General features: G+C 33.5%; 5 protein-coding genes and 1 long non-coding RNA gene across 11 annotated transcripts; 3 read left to right on the forward strand and 3 right to left on the reverse strand.

The window, feature by feature from the left end:
- Positions 1-1832: 1832 nt before the first annotated feature.
- On the forward strand, positions 1833-5237 carry IQD29 (IQ-domain 29; the record flags this gene model as incomplete). Of its 3 annotated transcripts, none has more annotated exons than NM_001335144.1 (7): positions 1833-2416; positions 2611-2748; positions 2839-3108; positions 3189-3377; positions 3468-3548; positions 3617-4745; positions 4844-5004. In NM_001335144.1, the coding sequence occupies exons 2-7, from the start codon at positions 2656-2658 to the stop codon at positions 4873-4875; spliced, it is 1794 nt and encodes a 597-aa protein (NP_001324495.1). In that variant the 5' UTR covers positions 1833-2416; positions 2611-2655. The 3 variants fall into 3 exon arrangements, with proteins under 3 accessions (NP_001324495.1, NP_001324494.1, NP_178382.2); NM_001335145.1 differs by having other exon boundaries at positions 1847-1973; positions 4844-5237; NM_126334.3 differs by having other exon boundaries at positions 1863-1973; positions 3617-4894.
- Positions 5238-6488: 1251 nt separating this feature from the next.
- Positions 6489-6754, reverse strand: AT2G04325. Its single transcript, NR_140001.1, has one exon. It is a non-coding gene; the product is annotated as an other RNA (long non-coding RNA).
- Positions 6755-9462: 2708 nt separating this feature from the next.
- APK2B (protein kinase 2B) lies at positions 9463-13539 on the reverse strand. 2 transcript variants are annotated; one of them, NM_201674.2, is made up of 7 exons: positions 13132-13390; positions 12331-12668; positions 12096-12231; positions 11847-11983; positions 11620-11743; positions 10793-11315; positions 9463-9477 (listed from the first exon to the last, which is right to left on the reverse strand). In NM_201674.2, the coding sequence occupies exons 1-6, from the start codon at positions 13196-13198 to the stop codon at positions 10837-10839; spliced, it is 1281 nt and encodes a 426-aa protein (NP_973403.1). In that variant the 5' UTR covers positions 13199-13390; the 3' UTR covers positions 9463-9477; positions 10793-10836. The 2 variants fall into 2 exon arrangements, with proteins under 2 accessions (NP_973403.1, NP_178383.1); NM_126335.6 differs by lacking the exon at positions 9463-9477 and having other exon boundaries at positions 10628-11315; positions 13132-13539.
- AT2G02795 (uncharacterized protein) lies at positions 9800-10620 on the forward strand. Its single transcript, NM_001335146.1, has 2 exons — positions 9800-10030; positions 10165-10620. Exons 1-2 carry the CDS (start codon positions 9884-9886, stop codon positions 10438-10440), a joined length of 423 nt encoding a protein of 140 aa, NP_001318185.1. The 5' UTR covers positions 9800-9883; the 3' UTR covers positions 10441-10620.
- Positions 13540-15474: 1935 nt separating the features above from the next.
- Positions 15475-17469, forward strand: UTR1 (UDP-galactose transporter 1). The gene is made up of 7 exons (NM_126336.3): positions 15475-15694; positions 15885-15982; positions 16080-16210; positions 16308-16338; positions 16442-16545; positions 16621-16742; positions 16829-17469. The coding sequence occupies exons 1-7, from the start codon at positions 15591-15593 to the stop codon at positions 17235-17237; spliced, it is 999 nt and encodes a 332-aa protein (NP_565290.1). The 5' UTR covers positions 15475-15590; the 3' UTR covers positions 17238-17469.
- Positions 17470-17603: 134 nt separating this feature from the next.
- On the reverse strand, positions 17604-21843 carry MYB88 (myb domain protein 88). 3 transcript variants are annotated; one of them, NM_001035880.3, is made up of 11 exons: positions 20980-21843; positions 20839-20885; positions 20674-20730; positions 20509-20581; positions 20377-20432; positions 20093-20278; positions 19799-19977; positions 19565-19710; positions 19288-19430; positions 18862-19210; positions 17604-18774 (listed from the first exon to the last, which is right to left on the reverse strand). In NM_001035880.3, the coding sequence occupies exons 1-11, from the start codon at positions 21085-21087 to the stop codon at positions 18664-18666; spliced, it is 1455 nt and encodes a 484-aa protein (NP_001030957.1). In that variant the 5' UTR covers positions 21088-21843; the 3' UTR covers positions 17604-18663. The 3 variants fall into 3 exon arrangements, with proteins under 3 accessions (NP_001030957.1, NP_565291.2, NP_001325364.1); NM_126337.4 differs by having other exon boundaries at positions 17604-19210; NM_001335147.1 differs by having other exon boundaries at positions 17653-18774; positions 18862-19430; positions 20980-21704.
- Positions 21844-22128: the final 285 nt, after the last annotated feature.

The following is a 22128-nucleotide window of genomic DNA, read 5'->3' on the forward strand; positions in this document are numbered from 1 at the left end:
AAAGACAAAAACTACTTCTCACATAGAAATTTTAAAAAATTACAAAATTAATAAAATCTCTCTATAAGATTTATTAATAAATTAATACCTTTATAAATTAATTAGAATTTATCGGTTCCGAGATTATTAATTTATTAAGGTTTAAAACTGAGCCTATAAACAAAAGAGGAGGAACAAGATCGTATTTCTAGGGTCTCAAACTACAAAAATGTAATGTATGAATTCATTGTAATCTATTTCAGTTTGTTTTTTACTTAGCTATTTAGGATCCTAGAATTTATTTATGAGCTTCTTTTGATTAAACAAAACTTTCGATTATTGTGTTTCAAGAAAAGTAAACTTCTCGGATCCTAAAACTTTGATTAGACGTCATAACATGTTTTTTATTCAGAATCTGATTTGCAGCTTTTTTGCCTTTCATTTACTGTTTTACACTAAATATATAGACAATCATCAAAATTTAAAATCTTCTATTTAGTTTTAGCTCATTTATTAAAGATCAACTGTACAAAAGTTGTAAAACAAATTCCAGTGAATGATGGTAATAAGAAATAACTTAAAATGATTATAAAGTATTACATGTTTATAGCTAAACCACATGATATGACACTTAACATTCTAATAGTTTAATTTGAATTTGGATGGTGACAAAATGATGACTCTAATACGATTTAGTTTATCTTTTGTTAATTATGTGTGTCTATCTTTCTTAGATATATTTATGTGAATGAAATAATTATTTATATGTTTTTATTATTTGATTAAAATCAATAAAATTTGTTGTAACTTAGAAATCTAGGCTTATTTCGAATTTATCTCAAATTGAGATCTAAGATTAAGTATGAGTGTTTTTGGATTGATGACAAGAGTTTTAACCATTATAATACGTTTCTTTATAATTGTAGGATTACTGCTCATGGAGGCTAATTGATCGGCATTGAGACAAAGAAAAAGTTAGTTTTCGTTTCAGATTATGATTCTATTTTTTTAGTTAGTGTTTTTTCTTTGTTGCTTTTAATTGAATATAGACATTTGTTGGGCAATTGTTTATGTAAGTCAATATGAGATAGACTTAGAGGAGTAAACACAATTGTTTATGTACGTCAACAGAGCGATTTGAGTAACGAGAATGAAAAGAGTCTTTCTGTTGTTTTAATCAGCTTTTGATAATATTTATAAAATATTCGACTTGATCTGTTAATTAAATAATTTGAAATTCAAGTATCAGTTGTTCTTATACCAAATTACAGTTTTAGCAGTATATTTTTGTAAATGAAGTGAAGATTATAAAGTATTATATGTTTATAGCTTCTTTTTTTGGTTAACTATTTATAGCTAAATCATATGATATGACACTTAGCATTCTAATAATTTAATTTTAATTTAGATGGTGACAGAACGATGATTCTAATAAAATTTAGTGTGTACTATAGATAATGTCATAGTTAACGTAGTAATAATTCATTACTACAATAAAAAGAAAAAAGAAAGTTTCTTTTTTTTTTGGTCATTATGTGTTCATCCACTTTGGTTGATTGACTTATTGTACCACCCTTACACAATTTGAATAAACGTAATTAACAAACATTTAATGCGTTTCAAAATCGGGAATTAGCAGATTAACCACTTGAATAACGACAGCATTAATTCTCAATTAAATTTTTTTATTAACTCAACTAGAAAATAAAGATATTTAAATAAATTCCAATACATTGTACAAATAATTGGGCTCATACCACCAATAAGCCCACTAATAAAGCCCATTATTAAAAATCAGACAAAACACAGTCGTTTCATCATGCCTTTATTGTTCCGCTTTCTCTGCTTTTGTTTTTATCTCTCTCTCACATTACAAACGGTGAGTGTAATTTCTCACTGTAACCACTTTTTGGTTTTTTAGGTCACTGCTCCGACGAAGACCCTTCTAACAAGACAACATTTTGAAGAACATAACAGTAACGATTCGCTACATTGTGAGCTCTATTTCAGATTCTACATTTTAAATTCTTGTTTTGTACACTTTTTAGGAAAAAAAAACTCACAACAAAAAAATGTTTCCGCTTTTGATTTCTTCTACTCAGATCTGAGTATTCACTGTTACTCCATCTTCTTCTTCGCTTTGATTTTGGTTACAAAGTATCTCTCTTTTCGATTTTGTATCTCTATTTTGTTCGGGGAACGAAACGGTTTTTGTGTGTTTTCTGGTATTTGTTCATATGAAATTTAGGTTTTTTCCCGCTAAATCGACATGGGTTTTGGTTTGTAATCTTCAAAATCTCTGCTTTTGTTCACTTTAGTTGATGGGTTCTTTGGCTTTCGTTACTTTTGATTTTCGGCTCTCTCTTTTGATTCATGCCACTTTTGCTTTAATCACTGCACCGTCGATGTCTGTGTTCGTCTTGTTTGTAACTGTTAGGTTTAATCTCCCTCTCTCTCTCTCTCTGATTTATGTCTTGTGTGTGTTTCTAGGGTTTCTAGTTATGGAATATGTTTCAGCCTTGTGTAAAATTGATGCTTCCATGACTTTTGCGACCGTATATTTGATGTGTGTTACTTGAAAGTGTCAGGCTTTTTTCGTTTTAAGACGAAATGTGTGTTTTGGTTTTGCAGGTTTCTATTTTTGTAGCAAGTTTCTAATTGTAGCCATTAGAAAAGATGGGAAAGACTCCAAGTCCTGGTAAATGGATCAAGTCTCTTCTTGGAAAGAAGTCATCGAAATCGAGTTTGGAGAAAGGAGGCGAAAAATTGGTAAGAAGAGTGAATGTTCTGTTTTTTTTTTTTTGTTCTGTGGGAAAATTATATGATGAGTAATTGTAAACATTGTTCATGTTTTGGAAGAGATCTGCAAAGAAAGAAGAGCTTGTGGTGAAGGTGAAGGATAATAATGTCTCAAAGTTACCTACCGAACCACCTGTAGTTTCATCACAAGAAGTTGCAGCTACTCAAACTGTGGTCGTTCCTGATGTTGTAATTGCTGAGAAGCAACTAAGTGGAGACATTGAAGGCGATGAGTCATCGAATGTGAATCTTGAGTCAGGGAATGACTCTGAAGAAGTCAAGCTTGAAGAAGCTGCTACAAAGGTTCAAGCTGCTTTGAGAGCTCAGCAGGTGAATGTGTATATCTTCGACATTCTAGTAATGGTTTTTGTGTGTCTTGTTTTGCTGATACTTTTGTTGTTTTCTTAAAGGCCCGTGAAGAATCTCAGAACCTCAAAGGTATCACAAGGGTGCAAGCAGTTATCCGTGGTCACTTGGTCAGAAGACAAGCTGTTGCTACTTACTCGTGCATTTGGGGAATTGTGAAAGTACAAGCACTTGTTCGCGGGAAGAAAGCTAGATCTTCAGAAACCGTGGCTCAACTTCAGAAAACAAATACGGTATTTAGTGTCTGTTAGTTTCGTAGTTCCACACTTTGATAACCATTGCTCGATTTTGCTTTTAAAACTGTAATTTCTTTCGTCTATTAGGAAACCGAGACTTCTGAAACTTTGCAAGGAAGCACATACAGTTGGATGGAGAACCCTACAAAGCTCTCAATGATTGATAAGGTAACATCAATATTTGCTATGTGATTCTGTGACAGGCTCTTAATTATATGTTTCTGTGACTTCTTCAGCTTTTGGTTTCGTCACCAACAACATTGCCTCTGAAGATCCAGTATAGTCCTGAAGATCCTAACTCAGCCAAGGTGTGGCTTGGACGCTGGACGCAGTTGCAGGTTTGGGCTCCTGGTCCATTGGTGGTTAAGAATCTGGTACCAAAATCTCAGACAAAGAAGCGAAGTTTTCAAGCAGTCGAAGCGGAAAAGGGAAAACTTAAGAGAGGTGTCAGGAAACCAACCGGTGTTTCAACTACTGCAAACAGCTCTACTAGCCGTTCAACAGCTGACAACGAAAAGCCTAAGCGAACTGTGAGGAAGGCCTCCACACTTGGTAAAGAACTTTCGAAAATCGAGAACGACAAGTCTAAGCAGAGTTCAAGAAAAAGTACTAGCGCCATAAAGGAAGGGTCTTCAGTGGAGGTTAAAGATGAGAAGCCTAGGATTAGTCATAAAAAGGCTTCACTTTCTAATGGGATAGGGAAAGCTACCCGCAAATCAGCTGAGAAGAAGAAAGAGATTGCAGATGCAGTGCAGAAAGAATTGCCTATTGAAGAGGTTTCAGTTTCTTTAGTTGATGCTCCTGAAGATGAAAAGATGAATCTTATCCCTGTAACAATTTCGAAAGAGTCTGATCTCGATAAAGATGAGAAGTCACTGGTCCTGGATAAGCCGGAGCAAGATGAACTCAGGACTGCCGAGAGAGATGATAAAGCTGAAGAGGAACTCAAGACTGCAGAGAGAGATGATAGTGCTGAAGAGAAAATCCAGGAGCCAGACGCGCAGATAAGCTCTGAGAATGGAAATGTTGCTTCTGAGAACACAAAGCCAAGCGATAGACGAGCTTCATTACCTGCAAAGATTGAAAATCATCATCAAGACGATGGGCTTACACAGAGTGGGAGAAAAATCCCAAGCTATATGGCTCCAACTGCATCTGCAAAGGCAAGAATAAGAGGACAAGGGTCTCCGAGGATAGCTCAAGAGAAGCCTGAGAAAAATGGGACAACACGGCGCCACTCTCTTCCTCCTGCAGCCAATGGTAAGCTGAGTACAATGTCTCCAAGAGCTCACAGACTTCTCATAGCTTCAGCCAAAGGATCAATGAACAGTGACAGATCTTTTTCATCTTCCAAGGACATTGGTGGTAAGAGGTTTAAACCTATAACTATACACAAGCCTTTTTGTCAATTTCTTTTACATTATCTACATCCTTTTAACAAATTTAGTTCATGTTTATATCAGACAAGTCGACGAAAGCTGAGTGGAAACGGTGAGTCAACGAAAGCTGAGTGAACAAAAGAGAAATCAATCCATAGAGGCATCGTCATCATCTTACAGTGTTGAACAAAGCTCTGAAACCTTTTGGATCACTTTTAACTGTTTTTTTTTTTTTTTGTTTTTTTTTCTGTTTTTATGTTGTTTTGGTTTGGTTTGTTTTTTTATTTTGGTTTGGTGTGATGAGTCTTTTGACATGTTGTCTTCAGTTTACTCTCTGATGCTGTCTTCACAAACTAAGTAGGGTTTAAGTAAATAGTTCTTAAAAGTTTCTTTTATCATTTGCAGTTTGTTGTTGGATTTTGCATTTCAATTTCAGCACCGAACAAGGAAATATTAGCTTTATTTGTTAGACATTCGCTTGTGCAAGCTCAGCAGTTTCTCCTCTTGTTTGTTGCAACTTGTCGTCTCACACTGCCCACATACTTTCAAAGGTCCATCGAGAACAATCAAATTTTATAAAGTCTCCTCATTTAGTAAATACTAGTATTCAACCTGCGGTTCACCGCGGGCATCAGTTTTATGCGGTTTTCTGTTAAGTATTTAATAATGTTTTATATTCATAATTTATAAAATATGTTTTTTTTATTTGTTGATATATTTTTAATTAGGAGAAGGGGTTTTATTGTGGTTAACCATATGTATTATTATATATATATGTATCAAAATTTAATATCGTATAAACTAAATGATTATGTATAGGATCCAATCCGCGGTGTTTTCGGGTTGTTTTTTTATTAAATATTTAAAATGTTTAATTTATAATTAATATATATATATATATATATATATTTGTTAGTGGTTATTATATATTTATTATGAGAATGTGTTTTGTTGTGTTTAAAAATGTGTAGTAGTTAATAAGTTTGTATCTAATTTTATTATAGTTCGTGTTTTTAAAAATGTGAAAATCTATAAGGTTGATTTTTCATATTATATGATTCATAATATTTAATTTTTTATTTTGAAAAAGTGTTTATATGTTTTTTGATGGTTGTTAAATTTTTAGTTAGGAAAAGGTAAATTTATTGGGTTACCCATGTGTATTATTATAGTTAAAGTACAATTACAGAAATGCGAAAAAATTAAAGTTGTATTTTTGGCTCATAAAATTTTGAAAATCTTGAAGCCGAATCCAAAAATATAGGATATATTAACTTGAATATCTTCTTGATTGTTAACATTATTAATGATTCACGAATTTAGGGGGAAAATAGGATATAAAGTAGTAGTTTATGGTTAGGATTAGATTAGATCATATTTTTCTGGAAATTTGTTTAGTAATTAATCGAGATTTAGAAAATATATTTCATATTGCGATCGAATATATGCCTTAAATTAGATACCAAATTTTACCAATGTACAAAATCCAGCTTTTGGTTTGGTCACCAATTAACGACATTGCCTCAGAAGATATATGAAGATTTACTTTTAAAATGTTTTCTGTAAGAGATGGTTTCAAATCAATTTGCAGTTTGTACTGTTGGATTTTGCATTTTAGTTTTAGCACTGAACAAACCAAATTTTATAAAAGTGATCCGTTAGACATAGCAGCATACAAGCATGACCAGGACCTAGTTTCTATTTAATGACCATTCAGCGTATAAATAATTGAGTAAAAACCATGAGAAAGACGGTATACCAAAACAGAGAGCAAAGATAAGAGAAATTGAATAGAGGAAGAGAGTGAGTAAAACAACGCCGCACATATGAGAAATACTCATGGCACCGCCTTCGTAAGGACTTTCGGGGATCTTCTTGAACATGTAAACCCATATAGCCACACCAGCAATGGTTGTTACGCCGTAGAGAGTAACGAAAAATTCGATCATGTGGTCTTTTTTTGCAACTAAGGGAAGCTTGTAATGTCTTATATACAAGAAAGCTGCAATATTTAATACTATCAAGACCACGTTCATGGCAACGTCGTAAATTACGAATTTGTTTTGCCTGCATCCACCCACCAAACAATGTTATTATATTTTTTAGTTACAAAAAAAGAAAATCAACGTTAAGAAAATTCGTTGATGGTACTCACCACCATGGACGCCTCCGGCTCGGAGATTCGTTGACGATATTTGTGGGTAGTGAGATGTCCATACTTCAAGTTTTACTGGGATTATGAATTTTTTTCTTGTTGATGTTTGAACAATGAAACCTTTTCCAGTTGTATTTATAATTCACGGTGATATTTAAGGGTTTGGATTAGATCAAATATTACCAAAATATATTCTCTTTTTCCCCATTCTTATCTTCTTCAACTATTATAAATTAGATTATTAAACAAATATTTTATATTATAAACCACAAGTTATAAACTAGGTAGACATGCTTCTTCGATTGATTATGTGTATCATCTTCTTTCTATTCCTCCTCCTTGGTTGATAAACTTGTTCTATTACCCATTTACTATCTAAATAAATTTCAGGCGTTAAAAAAATTCTTTATATTATAGAAATATTTACTCAGCTGTTATAAAAAAGTAAAAATATTATATGTCTGTTTTTACAAATTTGTTTTTATCGATATTATACCCTTGTACACTTATTTGTTTTTATAATATTATACCCTTGTATACTTATTTTTTTATCGATTGAATATTATATGTCTGTTTTTACAAATTTGAATTACACCATATGCAGGAAAAAAACTAATATTTTATTAACTATATGTATTTTATATATAAGTTAAAATAAATTAGATATAATAACAAATATAGTGACAGACAAATTATATATTTATATTTAATTTCAATATAGAAATTTTAGAAAATTAGCCTTAATCGAATATAAAATTTAGTTAAAGATAAAAATTTAAGAAAGAGTTAATTCAAAGAATTAATGCAATTTAACGATTTGTAAGTTTTTAGAAATAAAATATTTGATTGAGATAGAATTTGTAAGGAGCAGAATTTTAATAGTAAATAGTATAGACATTTTTGACCAAAAAGTCTACCAAAAATGTATATTTAGATGGTTCTTCCATATATAACTTTAAGTACTTATTGCTCTGAATTATTTTAGTTCTTGATGTCAAAAAAAGATAAAAAATAAATAAATTATATTTATATATATATATATATATTAATTTGTTGGCTTTGATCCTTTGAAGCTCTCTAGGAAAAATGTTTTTCAAAATTAACACAGGCTCCTTTGGATACATAAGATGGGAAACTGGAATTGGTATATAGGTCAAGTCAGGTAATTCTAATTAACCCGTCCGGAAGGTAGCTCTTCATATGATTCTACGTTAACCTAGTTTAGAAATATTATTCTACTATATACTTTGTTCATAGGATTATGTATTATATTATAGGTAACTACATTATCCTGTGAATAAAAAATAATAAAAAGTAACTACATTATCGATTATTATTATATTGAGATGTAAATGTGATCTTTCACAATTTAACTAAATATAAAATACACGAAAATGTGAAAACAATTTGAAGCCAGAGAATAAAGGTTCTCTGACATGAAGCCACAATTAGTTTTTACAAAAGCCCAATAAGAGCCCAAATAATATATATGAAAGTTGGTTAACTCTCTCCATATAAATGACACATCATCACACAACAAAGTGACATATGTTATTTGATGTTTTTCAAATTAATAAAACTAATAAAATTAAATAAGCAAATTAAATATATCATCAATTCTACTCTTAATTGATTTTTCCAAAATAAAAATAAAAAATAAAATTATGTAAACAAATTAAGTACTACTTTCATTATACTCTTTTTATTTTATTAATTTTTTTTATCAATAATCATGACTAAATTTTTTATTGTGTTGTAATTGTTTGCTACCTAACCTCTTATTAGTTTAGTAATTTAATTTTGATTCTTTGATAACATTGACATTCATGTTTTTTCAAATAATAAACCTTCAAAATATTAGACCTACCAAATAATGTAATATAGATCATTTCTTTTATATTAATATATGCAATGACAGAAGATCTAAAAGTATTGACTTTAATGATACTTTAATTTTTGCATTCTTTTTATTCTTTTCATATGAATACTCTTGAAATCTTGTTTAGTTTATATCAATTCTATATATTTAATCATGAGCCTATAACATAATTGTTGGAGTATTATATCTGGAGAATAAATAAAACCATAAATAGTTTATTTATAATTAAGTTGAACAATTTTCAAATCATCCAAGACACGATAATTTCTCTAATATTGATATATGCAATGACAAAATATCCAAAAGTGTTGACTTCAATGACATTCAATTTTTGCTATCTTTTTATTTTTTTGTACGAATACTCTTCAGATCTTTTTCAGTTCATGTAAATCGAAACTTTAATCATGAGTCTATTACAATGTTGTTGAAGTACATAAAACAAGGAATTGATTTATGTATAATCGAGTTAGGAAAATTTTAAACCACAAAAATAAAATAGTTACATAGAATTGTATCAAAATATCATTATTATTGTTATATGTATTCATGAAGTGAAAAAATATTAAAATCTTATAAATAATCAGCTTTATACACAAAAATATATAAATTGATATTTCAAGTCACAAATGAATCTAAACCATAAAATTGTAACTACATATTATGAATCTAATTTTATTAACAATACTAGAATAAACAAATAGTAAATATAAATTAGCATAAAGAACAATCAATGTAATTTTTTTTTAACAATTTTCAAAACAAACTCACGCGTAGCGTGGGTACTCATCTAGTAAAATTAAAGCAGAAAGAGACTCATGCTGTCAAGAGTCGAGACATAGTACGACACAATGGTCACAATGGTGTGGTGAAGGAGGACGAAAAATTCAGAGCTAGCACAGAGATTCAACTTTTCTCAGAGGGACAGCTGGATAAGGTTCCAGATTGTTCTGCTCGTTTTATAAAAGGACTCGTTTTTGTAGTATCAAAAACATGTAAAAAAAATAAAGCTTGAGAGACTTTCTTTCATTCACAGAGAGCTAGAGTTGCAAAATGAAGTTTAAATTAACCATATGGCTTAACTGCTACACTGATGGTGAGTACACCATTGTCTCCACCATTCTCAAAGAACTTGCTTTTAGGGTTCTTGCCATTCTCCTGCTGTATTTCAATCTTGGTGTATAAGATTACATCACTGCTCACCACCACGAGCCTGCTCGACGTGCTGCTGGTTGGGCAGGTATGATATTCACTTCTTTCTCTGCCCTTGATGCTGCTTTGAGGGCCAAACACAAGAAGCTCAGGTTATTTGATGAAATCTCTATAGTCTCCATCTATGTGGCTCTATGGGCTATGCTTTTCTCAATGTTTCAGCAGATAAGCATCTTGTTCATGTGCATTTGCGGGGTCTCTGCTTTTATGGGATTATTCAATTATATCCACCGGCTCTCTGTTGGGGTCTTGAATGAGCCGCCCAAGCCCAACGAAGCTATGACATCCTTGCTCAATGCAATGAAGAATGAGCAAGAAAGTACACAATCTCTTCTTGCTGCAGCAATGATTTTGGCTGTGACTGAGCCTGAGAATCCAAGCATCCTCACGTTGGTTAACGCATTGAAAGAACGTTATGCTACCGCTCCTTCCATTTAACACTTGAAACACCCAATGTTTGCTTCTGTTTATGTATTTTCTTCTATCTAGTTGACTTTTTGGATTTTTGTTTCTTAGGATTATTGTGTTTCAATCCTTTGACTCTTTTCGGATTTGTGGTTTTATTTATGAATTTGTGTTTCTTAGGAGTCTCTTGCGTTTAACCTATGTATGTCTCTGCATTTACATTAATGATTAATAAAAAACTTTGGGTTTAACCCTATGTTCGTGTCTCTGTCTTTACGTGGATCGGTACATATCTTTCAGTACCAAACAAACCATACTGAAACCAAATTTTATAAATTGAGCCAAGAATGAAACTTTGGTCCATTACACAACACATTTTACAAACAGCATACAACAGACAAAGACAAAAGATAACTATTACAGTGATTCCTATCTTACACGAGGAGAGTGATTGTGAGTAGGCAAAGGAGAAGCACCAGGAGTTATGTGTAAGAGAGGCCGATCATAACTATACCTCCTTGGAGATTTCTGTACAATAGATCCATTACTACCTCTTGGGGAATCAATCTGTGCTTGTCTGTTTCCAACTCCAGTTCCAGGTTTCGTTGATTCAAGCTGATCTAATTTGGCCAAAACTTCCGACATTTTCGGTCTCAGTTTTGCGTCAGGGTTTAAGCATTGCAATGCAAGACTAGCTGCTGTGTATGCTCCTTTTTGAGGATACTGACCGCCTAATCTCGTGTCCATTATTCTAAAGAGCTTCCGCTTGTCGCCGAGATACGGTGTTGCCCAGTCCACTAGACTCTGTTCCATTCCCACTTTTGATTTGTCCACCGCTCTTCGTCCTGAGAGTAATTCCAGTAGTACCACACCGAAACTGTATACATCGCTCTTAGCAGTTAATCGACCTGTAGATGAAAATCAGATATGAGCTAAAGAGTTCTAAGAAGATAGAAGTGAAGTGTATAAGCTGCAAAGAAGAAAGCTTTTGAAGCAAAGTACTAAGAACGCTTTGAAACAAAGTGCTTAAATCCTTTTGAAGCGAAGCTAAGGGTATTGAGGAAAAGGTCTAAAGCTCTTAAAGCAATGGGATAAAGCTTTTTAGAAGCAAAGGCCAAAGCTTTTGAAGTAAAGGCCAAGGCTTTTGAAGCAAAGAGAGACTAATGTTTTTGTAGCGAACAGGGTTTAAAAGCTAAATCCAAAGTTTCTCACCTGTTGCTACATATTCCGGGGCAGCATATCCGTGAGTACCCATGACTTGTGTGGACACATGAGTCTTGTCACCGGTAGGACCTGCTTTAGCTAGACCGAAGTCTGAAAGTTTACTGTTGAATTCCTGTGATTAAGATCGATATAGAAGCTAGTTAGAAAATAGAATCAAATCATCACGAATAAGGGGTTAAAGAGAGGCTACTCGTCAGGTTTCTCAGGTTTATTACCGCATCAAGTAGAATGTTAGCAGCTTTAAAGTCTCTGTATATCACTTGCGATTTCGCATCATGGAGAAAAGTAAGTCCTTTGGCAGCCCCTATTGCAACTTTCATCCTTATAGCCCACGTAAGTGGCTGAGCGCCACCTGGAAGATCAAAAAAGCATTTGACAAGGATTACAAAACAAGAGTATAAAGAAGAAGATAAGATTTGCTGATTCTGAAAAGGATTGCTTTGGTAATCACAGGTTTTACATACGTCTAAAAAGATGATTCTCCAAGCTTCCTTTTGGCATGAACTCGTATACCAGTAACCGGTTTTCTCCCTCTACACAATACCCAACAAGTTTGACGAGATTTGGGTGACTAAGCTGACCAAGATAGTTCACTTCAGTCTAAAACCAAACAAATCCAAAAAAAAAGTATGTCAGCAAACAATGTTAACACCATTCATGATCAAAATCAATAAGAGAATGAAGGAAACAAAGACGTACCAACCACTCTTTATGACCTTGATAACCTTCAGTTTTAAGCTTCTTAACCGCAACAACAATTCCAGAACCCGGTTTTGAAGCAGTTAAAGTAGTTCCATCAATCCACCCTTTAAACACATAGCCAAAACCTCCTTCACCTAAAAGACTATCGGGTCGAAAGTTCCTCGTAGCGTTCTTGAGCTCGTTAAAGGTGAAAGCTTTAAGATTTGGTGATGACAAAATCTCTCCTTCTGTTCTTGGTGTAGGTAAAGACTCAACACTGCTGTAAGAATTTATGCTTAAGCTTGAAGGAACTGTGGAACGACTTGTCTTGCTAGAAACTCTTGAGCTCAATGAAGCTAAAAGAGATCCCAAATAAAAATATCTATGTCAGATTGATTTCTAACTTAACAATTCTATAAAAATTGATTACTAACTTAAAGCATGATCATAACTTGATTTCGAATTTCAATCCTCAACGTTAACCAATTCAACAATCTAAAACCAAATTTAAGATAACTATTGAAGATTTAACAATCCAAACAGTCAAATAGTGAGATAATGGAGTAACATATAGATTCAAACACCAAATGTTTCCATATCTAACCCCAAAATTACTAAGAGAAATCAGACATAAGCAGAAATTGGTATTTCGAAAGGTTTGATTTTGAAGATGTCAGACAAAGAACAAAAGCCTAAAAGTCGAATCTTAACCATCTTAGAGAATAAGGAGAAATTTTCAAAAACAGAAACTTACGCAGCAACGAAATTTGGATAAAGGAAGAAACTTTAGAGGTATGGAGAAAATTAAAAGAAAGTTACCAGAATTAGCATGAGGACTGTGGCTGCTACTATCCACTTTAGCTGATGAATCTAAGCAATTACCCATTTCTCACTCGATAAAACAATCAACAGATTCAAAGGAACAAAGCCAACGAGCTTTTTTTTTGTTTACTCTGCGGCGCAAAAGCTGATTGTAATAATTATAATCACTAAATTATCCAACTAAAGAAAAGAAAAAGAAGATTTTTGAAACCAGAATTAGAGAAGAAGAAGAAGAAGAAGGAAGGAAGAAGGAACACAGAGAATCACAGCACAACCATACATACAAAAAGTCGTGGTGTTGGTGGTGGGGTTTTGAGAAAATTACGATTCTGCCCTTTGTTTGCTTTTGTTCGCCGTGGTCCGTGGCTTTTTCTCTTAAATGACTATACTACCCTTCCTTTCGGCGAATATTTTTGGTTTAACGCGGGTATCAAATAAGGGGAATCAGGGATAGTTTGGTAAAATACTGTGTTAGTAGATCTGGACCACCTGGCAACGTCTTTGCTTGCGTAAGCAGATCCACGTCAGATTTTTTCTTCAAAGCTTTTTTACATTCACCTTTAAGCAAAAGCAAAACTCCTAAAAGATGCATCAAATCTAAAGATTAATTTTTGGTAAAAGATTCCATTAAATTTTTGTCATTTTTAGATAATGTAAAATTTTTTATTAATTAATTCGAATTGGAGTACAGATGGTTTAGTACTGTTTAATTATAGAAAGAGATTAGTTAACACGCTTTTGGAATATTTTAATTTCAAGTGTATCAAAACTTTATTCATATTAACCAAAAAAAACTTTATTTCATGCATTGACCCCAAAAAGAATTCCTCTATCATTCACATTATGTTTGACCGACAAATCCAAGAGCTTTTTTTGGACACTACACATTGACACGTGGAAATGATATTCGAATAATGATTTTTTTTTGCAAATTACTATTTCCTCAGTTTCTTTTTAAGTGATGTTTAAGGTTATTACACACAGATTAAAAAAATATATAATTTTTCTCTTTTCTATACAAATATTATTAAATAGAATGAATTTAACCAATAAAAATAATTGTTCAAAAATTATTAAATATATTTAATATTTGCATAAAAAGTTAAAAACATCACTTAAAATGAAACAATTTTTTTTGAACTAAAACATCATTTAAAAATAAAGAAAGAGAGTATCATAAAGCATTGTTTACCAGAACAATCACTAAAAATAGATTATCAAATGAGTAAAATGTGTTATTTATTCGTCCATTTTATGGAATTGTAAAATTTGTTAACACAAATCATGATTCCACTAAAAGTTGTCATAGAAGAAAGGCAAAAAAAAAAAAAATTATAATTGTAAACATGTAATATACGGGGTAGTGTTGAAATCATCCATTATGAGTTGATGAAGTTAAAATACATATCATGGTCATCAGTCATCACTCATCACAATTTAAGTTTACATTTTACTTTTTCAGTGAGACAAGTTACGGTTGTGCCGCTCAGATTACTAAAATTGTACTATAACAATTCTTTTGTCGGCAATTGAATAGCATTAAAAGTTTAATGTCCGTATTTTGCAACTTGATACATATATATCTCCAAGTGATTTATATAAATATCCTAAGGTTTTAACACGAAGCATGTGAATAGTATAAACACGACAAAAAGAAGCATTCAATAGTAATCTTTTGACTATTTCAAACTCTTCTTATATATAGATTTGTCAACCATATTATCTATCCATGCCATCGATGCATTATGATATTTATGGATAAAAAAGATCATGGACTAAAAAAGTAGTAAACGTAGTTTATAGATTATGTTTGAGTGCATATTATTTTATTTGCTATCATATTTATACTTTCAATCTTTTCTTTGTCAACAATTCTATCTTTGCTTTACACTCTTTAGTATCTTATCATCTTTGGTTTAATATTTTATCAAAATCCATAAATTGAACATACGAGTTTTATTCAGTTTGTCGCTTTGAAGTTTGGATGATTCAATCAAAACACTTAAGTAGAGATTAAAACTCTTAAAACTCCATCTAAATCAAAGATTAACGACCCTTAAATGATGTGACTCTACTTTTTGTCAACTTCAAAGCACCCACCGAAACTTTCCATCATTTTGCAACTTACAAAGACTAGCGTGTGGTTTTTACGATTAGAAAACGGCGTGTAGTTTATATTTATAATTCAAACACGGAAACCATTTCACGAGCTGCACTCCAAAAGTACACGCGTCATCGTTAACCAATCAGAAACGTCAAGTGAGATCATCAGTCCAGTGATTAGCTTCCACGTGGAACATCGACGTATCTATTTTCGCGCCTTTGTAACAGCTTCATCTTCCCAAATCCAAAACAAACATTTTTAGTTTGCGATTCTCGGATTCGATCAGTGAAATTCGAATCGAAGCGCCGCCGGAAGAATCATCGCCGGTGTGGGAGCGTTTCCCGGAGCGGCGATGGAGGTCCATGGCTCCGGATTCCGTCGAATTCTGTTGTTGGCGTTGTGTATCTCCGGGATCTGGTCCGCCTACATCTACCAAGGCGTTCTTCAAGAGACTCTGTAAGTAAAATTGTTAGGTCATATCGATTCTCGTCGTCTTCATTGCTCGATTCAGCTTGTTGTTGCGAAATAGTTGCTACAGAGTCATTGATTCGTTTCTATTCGCAATCTGTGGTTTGAATTTCTATAGACATAGCTGCCGGAATTTGTTCTTGGTACATGGACTAATGAAATTCGTTTATCTGATTAGGTCCACGAAGAGATTTGGTCCAGATGAGAAGAGGTTCGAGCATCTTGCATTCTTGAACTTAGCTCAAAGTGTAGTCTGCTTGATCTGGTCTTATATAAGTGAGCACTTGTGCAATTCCATCTCTACTTTGTTATCATCGAATACAGACTAATGGAGCTGAAATGTTGTATTTGTCTGTAATGTGATAATGTCCAGTGATCAAGCTCTGGTCAAATGCTGGTAACGGTGGAGCACCATGGTGGACGTATTGGAGTGCAGGCATTACTAATACAATTGGTCCTGCCATGGGAATTGAAGCCTTGAAGTATATCAGTTATCCAGCTCAGGTAACTTTATACCTCATCAGTAGTAATACTCAGATTATGGTTTATGAACTGTTTCTTAGGTAAATGATGGGTTGAATTCTGATCTTGCTTATTGCAGGTTTTGGCAAAATCGTCAAAAATGATTCCAGGTAAGGTATCTATCTATTATGATCTCGAATAGATGATGATGAAACTCTATTCTAAGAAGATCTCTCTGTTTATCTTATTCATGATTTCCTTTTTGTGATGTAGTTATGCTAATGGGAACTTTAGTTTACGGAATAAGATACACTTTCCCTGAATACATGTGCACCTTTCTTGTCGCTGGAGGAGTATCCATCTTTGCTCTTCTTAAGGTATGTAAATCTACTCATCCAAAAACTTTGATCACAGCACATTATTGATCTTTTGATTTTTTTTATTTTTTTCAGACAAGCTCTAAGACAATTAGCAAGCTAGCACATCCAAATGCTCCCCTCGGTTACGCACTTTGTTCCTTAAACCTCGCCTTTGACGGATTCACAAATGCCACACAAGACTCCATTGCCTCAAGGTATATATTGATCTGACATTGCAACAGAACATAGAACTTACAATCTTCCATCTTTTATCAAGTCACCACACAATGAATTTTTATAGGTACCCGAAAACCGAAGCGTGGGACATAATGCTGGGAATGAACTTATGGGGCACAATATACAACATGATCTACATGTTTGGCTTGCCACAAGGGATAGGATTCAAAGCAATTCAGTTCTGTAAGCTACACCCGGAAGCGGCATGGGACATTCTAAAGTATTGTATATGCGGTGCCGTGGGACAAAACTTCATCTTCATGACAATAAGTAACTTCGGGTCACTAGCTAACACGACCATAACCACGACCAGGAAGTTTGTTAGCATTGTTGTATCATCAGTAATGAGCGGAAATCCATTGTCGTTGAAGCAATGGGGATGTGTTTCGATGGTCTTTGGTGGTTTGGCATATCAAATTTATCTTAAATGGAAGAAATTGCAGAGAGTGGAGAAGAAGAAGCAAAAGAGTTGAAGTTTTTCCCTCATATCTCTAAATTACGTATCAGTTATTCTTAGTTTATTTATGTCACTAGTCAATACAAAGAAACTCAAACCAGATTAGTTAACTGTATAAGTAACATTACTAATCACTAAAATATATGATTTGAATTTTGTGGATAAAGAAGTTATTGGTATTCAAGTCAGCTCACTATTGTAGGCTTTTAGCGTATAAGAGAAATTTGGGTTGGTGTAAACCGGACCAAAGAAACGAATCTTGGTCGGATTGATACGACCGGTGTCGTTCAATTTTGAAGACAATGATTTTAATTGAAAACCGGATTAGTAGAGTACAAAAGGAAATGGAGGTTGAAATTTTCAAATTAAAACAAAAGTTAGGAAGAAAGTGATGATTACGTTTTGTCTTCCACTAACTAACACACTAACAACTTAAAAACACCTCCCATTTTATAAGAGAAGCAGATTCAGATCCAATTAAGAAAACCTCTTCTTCATTGTGCTACTGTAATCACAGAGGAAGGAGAAGATGATCTTGAAAAATCATAGGTACGTTTATAATAATAATAATGAAACACTATGATTCACACCAAAATCAATTCATTTCCACTCATAATCTCTTTACAAATCACATGATTCTTCTGAGAAGTGAACAAAGGGAAAGAATTTATGACAAACAAACATAATTTTTCTTTCCTTTTATGTTTGTTTGTCTTCTTCTTCTCAAACCTATGAGAAGTTATACACTACAACAACACTACAATGTTTTGCTACAAAAACCATATGAAAAGCTTTGTTTATCTTTTTTCTTCTGTGTATTTCATTACTGTATACAGAAAGGCGACATGCCTCTCTCTGAAGTTTCTTTCTTTCTTCTTTTTCCTTTAGTTTACACTCTGAAACAAAAACTCTATTTTTTTTTTATGTAAGAATATAGGTTCTGTACAGAGAATCAAGAAAACAACAAATCAAGAATTCATGGGTGGGGGAGACAAACCCAAGATTATGTATCTGGGTCTGACCCTTGAAGACAAACGAAAGAATTTTTCTTAGACACACAAATCATGAATGGAAGAAAAAACTCATACTTTTTTAGCCCTTTTTATGGAATGGCTTTTGAGTATGATGATGGAAAGAAAACTCTCCTAATGAGTGAGGATAAGATTAGAATCCTGAGTATCTGAGAGAGAAACTCAGCTTCTGAGATGGGTCTAGACTTTAGAAATGTTACCTTTAACATTCTAGATTCTAGAGGGAGGAAAAAATGCAGATCATGGCACGCCCGCTTCACTAAAACTTTTCAGGCCGATATGGCTGCAAACCTATGGAGAAAATCTAAGCAAAAAGAGGGAAGAAATGCAGGTTATGCCCACCTCCATGAGGACATAACCGAGGTTTTTGGGACGTTTTTTTTTGGTTTAGAGAGCTTGGTTTGGTCTGGTTTACAAGCTATCGAGAAGGACTCTTTTGCAAGGAGGTGGTTGTGAAGGATTAGCACTTGGATATGGAGATGGGGACTCGACACCAAGTGTTTTTAGCAGAAAGTTCCTCTCCTGCAAAAACAGATCAATCAGGTTTCTTTTACTATAAAACTAAACCAGAAAGTTTTCCACAATTCAATTTGTTAGGTGGATACTTACACTTTCAGAGAATTGTGGGCTTGGGATGCCTGCTGCTAGAGATCTGAACAATGGAGTGACTTGAACAGGCGAGTTAAACTCTTCTTCACCCGGGATAGGCACAGTCTCATTAGAGTTCTTTAACACATCATGACCAGTTGAGAGTAAACCCACTTGTTCCACAGTTGCATCAGACACAATCCCATTATCTTGTAGTAACTCCCCACCATTTTGCTGATGTGATGTTGTCTGAGTATCAGACATAAGTTGTTGGGTTTTATCACCAGAAGGATGCGTCATTATGGTTGATCCTGATCCTGATCCTGAGCTATATTCAGAGCTTGCTGGTGAATCATGGAGATCAGGTTGCCTGTAAGTGACAACAATGGCTATTTAGACGATCAAAAACCATAATCATTCATATATGAAAATATGTCCTTTCAGAACCTCCAAGATGATTGACTATCTTCATTACTACTCCTCAAGTCCTCAACAAGATCTTTAAATTCATCGAGTTGGAAATCAATATCTGGGATTCCATATCTAAATAGATCATTTTCTTTGCTCTTATTCAAGAAATCCTGTAGAACCTAAAAATATTAGGAACAACAAACAAAAGCTTGTTATTAGAAAGCTCATAAAGGATCGTGCAAGACTATGTTCATTTACAGAAGTTACAGAACAAAATGAGTCTAGAATCACAGCAGGGCTGCACATTGTTTACCTTCCAGGCATTCTCCATGCTTTGGTCTGTGTTGTCTGCATTAACTTTCTGGGCCAATGAACTGAGAAGTTCAGCTTGTTGCATCAAAGCTGTCACCTTTGAATCATCCTTCTTAAGAAACACCTCTTGGTTACTTTTATCCTCACCTATTTAGCAGAAACACAACTTAATAGAATAAGACTCTCTATGTTTGCAACTTAATAGAAACACAACATGAAGAAGAATTTTGCGCACCGTCACTCTCTTTCACATTGCCTATTTGTTTCTGCTCCTCTGTACCATCACTACTTGTGGCATTGTGGGCTACTACAGAAAATGGATGTCTTCTCTGTTGATTCATAGTCGATTCAACCTTTATATGTGATCTATCCCCATAGCTCTTAATCTCTGTAAGATTTGGAATATGACTTCTCCTGGATAATGAACATTACCATTTACAACTATAAGTCAATATAACAGTTCCAAAAGCATTCTTCTTTGGATCAATCAATGGTCCCCAGAAGATAAACAAACACAAGGTTCTCTCACCTCATTTTCTTAGTAAGAGGAGATTCACTTTCGGCTTTTAGCGGTGTACTAATACCATCTGGGAACAACAGTCTCTTGTTGTCTGAGTTAACACAACAAGCAATCCTGTTCTCTTTCGCCATAGCTTCATGCTTAGCCCTCTTCTTGCACAGTGTAGTAAACCTGTTCTTCACAGCATTATCCGTTCTACACAAACAATACAGAACAAAGAATGAATTCTCAAATTTCATTTTCATAATAACTTCATTCACCATTAAAGCTTGAATCTCTTCGTTTCAATATACCTTCCTGAGACCACTTTTGCTATCTCAGTCCACCTATTCCCAAACAATCTCTGTGCCTTCAAAACCAAACACACACAAGATCAAACACAAACTCTATAATCTCTATGTGATTAGAAAAAGAAGAAGTCTAACCTCACACAAAAGTGTATCTTCTTCAGGGGACCAACCTCCTCTCTTGAAATCAGAGTTCAAGTATGTATACCATCTGCAATAAATCAAAAACCCACATAATCAGATCAAACACACAAAAACACAACAGAAAACAATCGTCTTGATATTTAATTAACGAAACCAAACCTTCTTCTACACTGCCTTGTGCTCTTATCATTAAACTTGGATGCAATGATCGCCCAACTAAAAACCAACCACAACAAGAACAACAACAAAATCAAAACTTTTCATCAGAATCAACCAACCCAATAGAACAGAAACATAACCCAGAAATCGAAATTGAAAACTAACTTTTCAGTTCCCTGTAAACTGATTTGCTTCCTTAGTATATCATCCTCCTGAAAATCTCAAAACAGAGATTCATCAATCATCAATACTAAAAAAACAGAGATTGATCAATATTATATAGAGAGGAGAGAAGAGAAGAGAGACCTCAGGAGACCAAGTAACAATATGACGCTCCTTCTTCTTGGAATCATCGGAATGAAGAAGAATCTTCTTCTTCTTCTTCATGTTGTTCTGCTTAGTTGTCTCTTCCATTAAAAAGTTTTGGCCTTTCTCTCTCTCTGACGCTCTCTCGTCTGTAAAAAATTCTTTAGTCTAATCGTTAATTTTAGCTTCGACGCTCCTTCTCCTTTATTATAAAAAACCCAAAAACTATCTCTATCGATCCCACAAAGAAGAGAGACCCCTCCTCACACTTTTTTTCTCTTATCCGAGAAAATTAAAATAAAAATCCAAACTTTTTCCAGAAAACTAAAAAGAAATCAAAAACCCTTAAAGGATCTCGTTTTTTGCATCACTAATCGGCAAATTCTTCTGAGTTTTATAAGAGAGATTGAATTGCGACTGAGAAAACGGTAAAAGGGAAAGAGATTTCTTATAGATAGAAAGAAAACAAAAAGTTGAGATTTTTTACCCAAATAGAGAAATTAGGGATTTTGTTTTTGAGTTTGTGTTGATTAAACGATTCATGAACATTTGGTTTCGTTTAAAGAAACTTCTCGTTACCATTTGCAACTATAAGAAAATTTGTTCTCATTAGTCATTACTCTCTCTATCTCTCTCCTCCACATGATACCTTTTTTGAACTCTCTCTCTCTATCTCTAGGTTTTTTATTTTCAATCGGCCAACGTATGGATGGGTTAGTGCGCGGGTATGAAGTGAAGTTTGAAAAATAACGCTGAAATTCATGTGTCCTCTTCCTCTTCTTTAATGCCTTTTATTTTTTATGTTATTATTTCATATTTTTGTTATTATTACAACTCTATAGAAATGTATATGTTTTTGGTTTAATGTGAAAATTAGATCTGTTATAGAATACGTGAATGCAAAAAAAAGTATGATATTTTCAAAAACTTGCCTTAAGTTACACACAAACGAACGTGGTGATTTTTATTATATTACGGTTTAGAGTTTTGTGGGGAATATGATTACTTTTTATGATTCTCTAATTGCTGGCACACACAAAAAAAAATGATTCTCTTATTGAATATAATACTTTTTTTTTTTTATCACAGTCTTAAAATTTTCAAGAGATTTTTTTGAAAGTGGGATCATATATGGTTTGATCTATTAGA

The sequence above is a fragment of the Arabidopsis thaliana genome, chromosome 2 (assembly GCF_000001735.4).
Source record: "Arabidopsis thaliana chromosome 2, partial sequence".
In the NCBI taxonomy this organism is placed as follows: Eukaryota; Viridiplantae; Streptophyta; class Magnoliopsida; order Brassicales; family Brassicaceae; genus Arabidopsis; species Arabidopsis thaliana.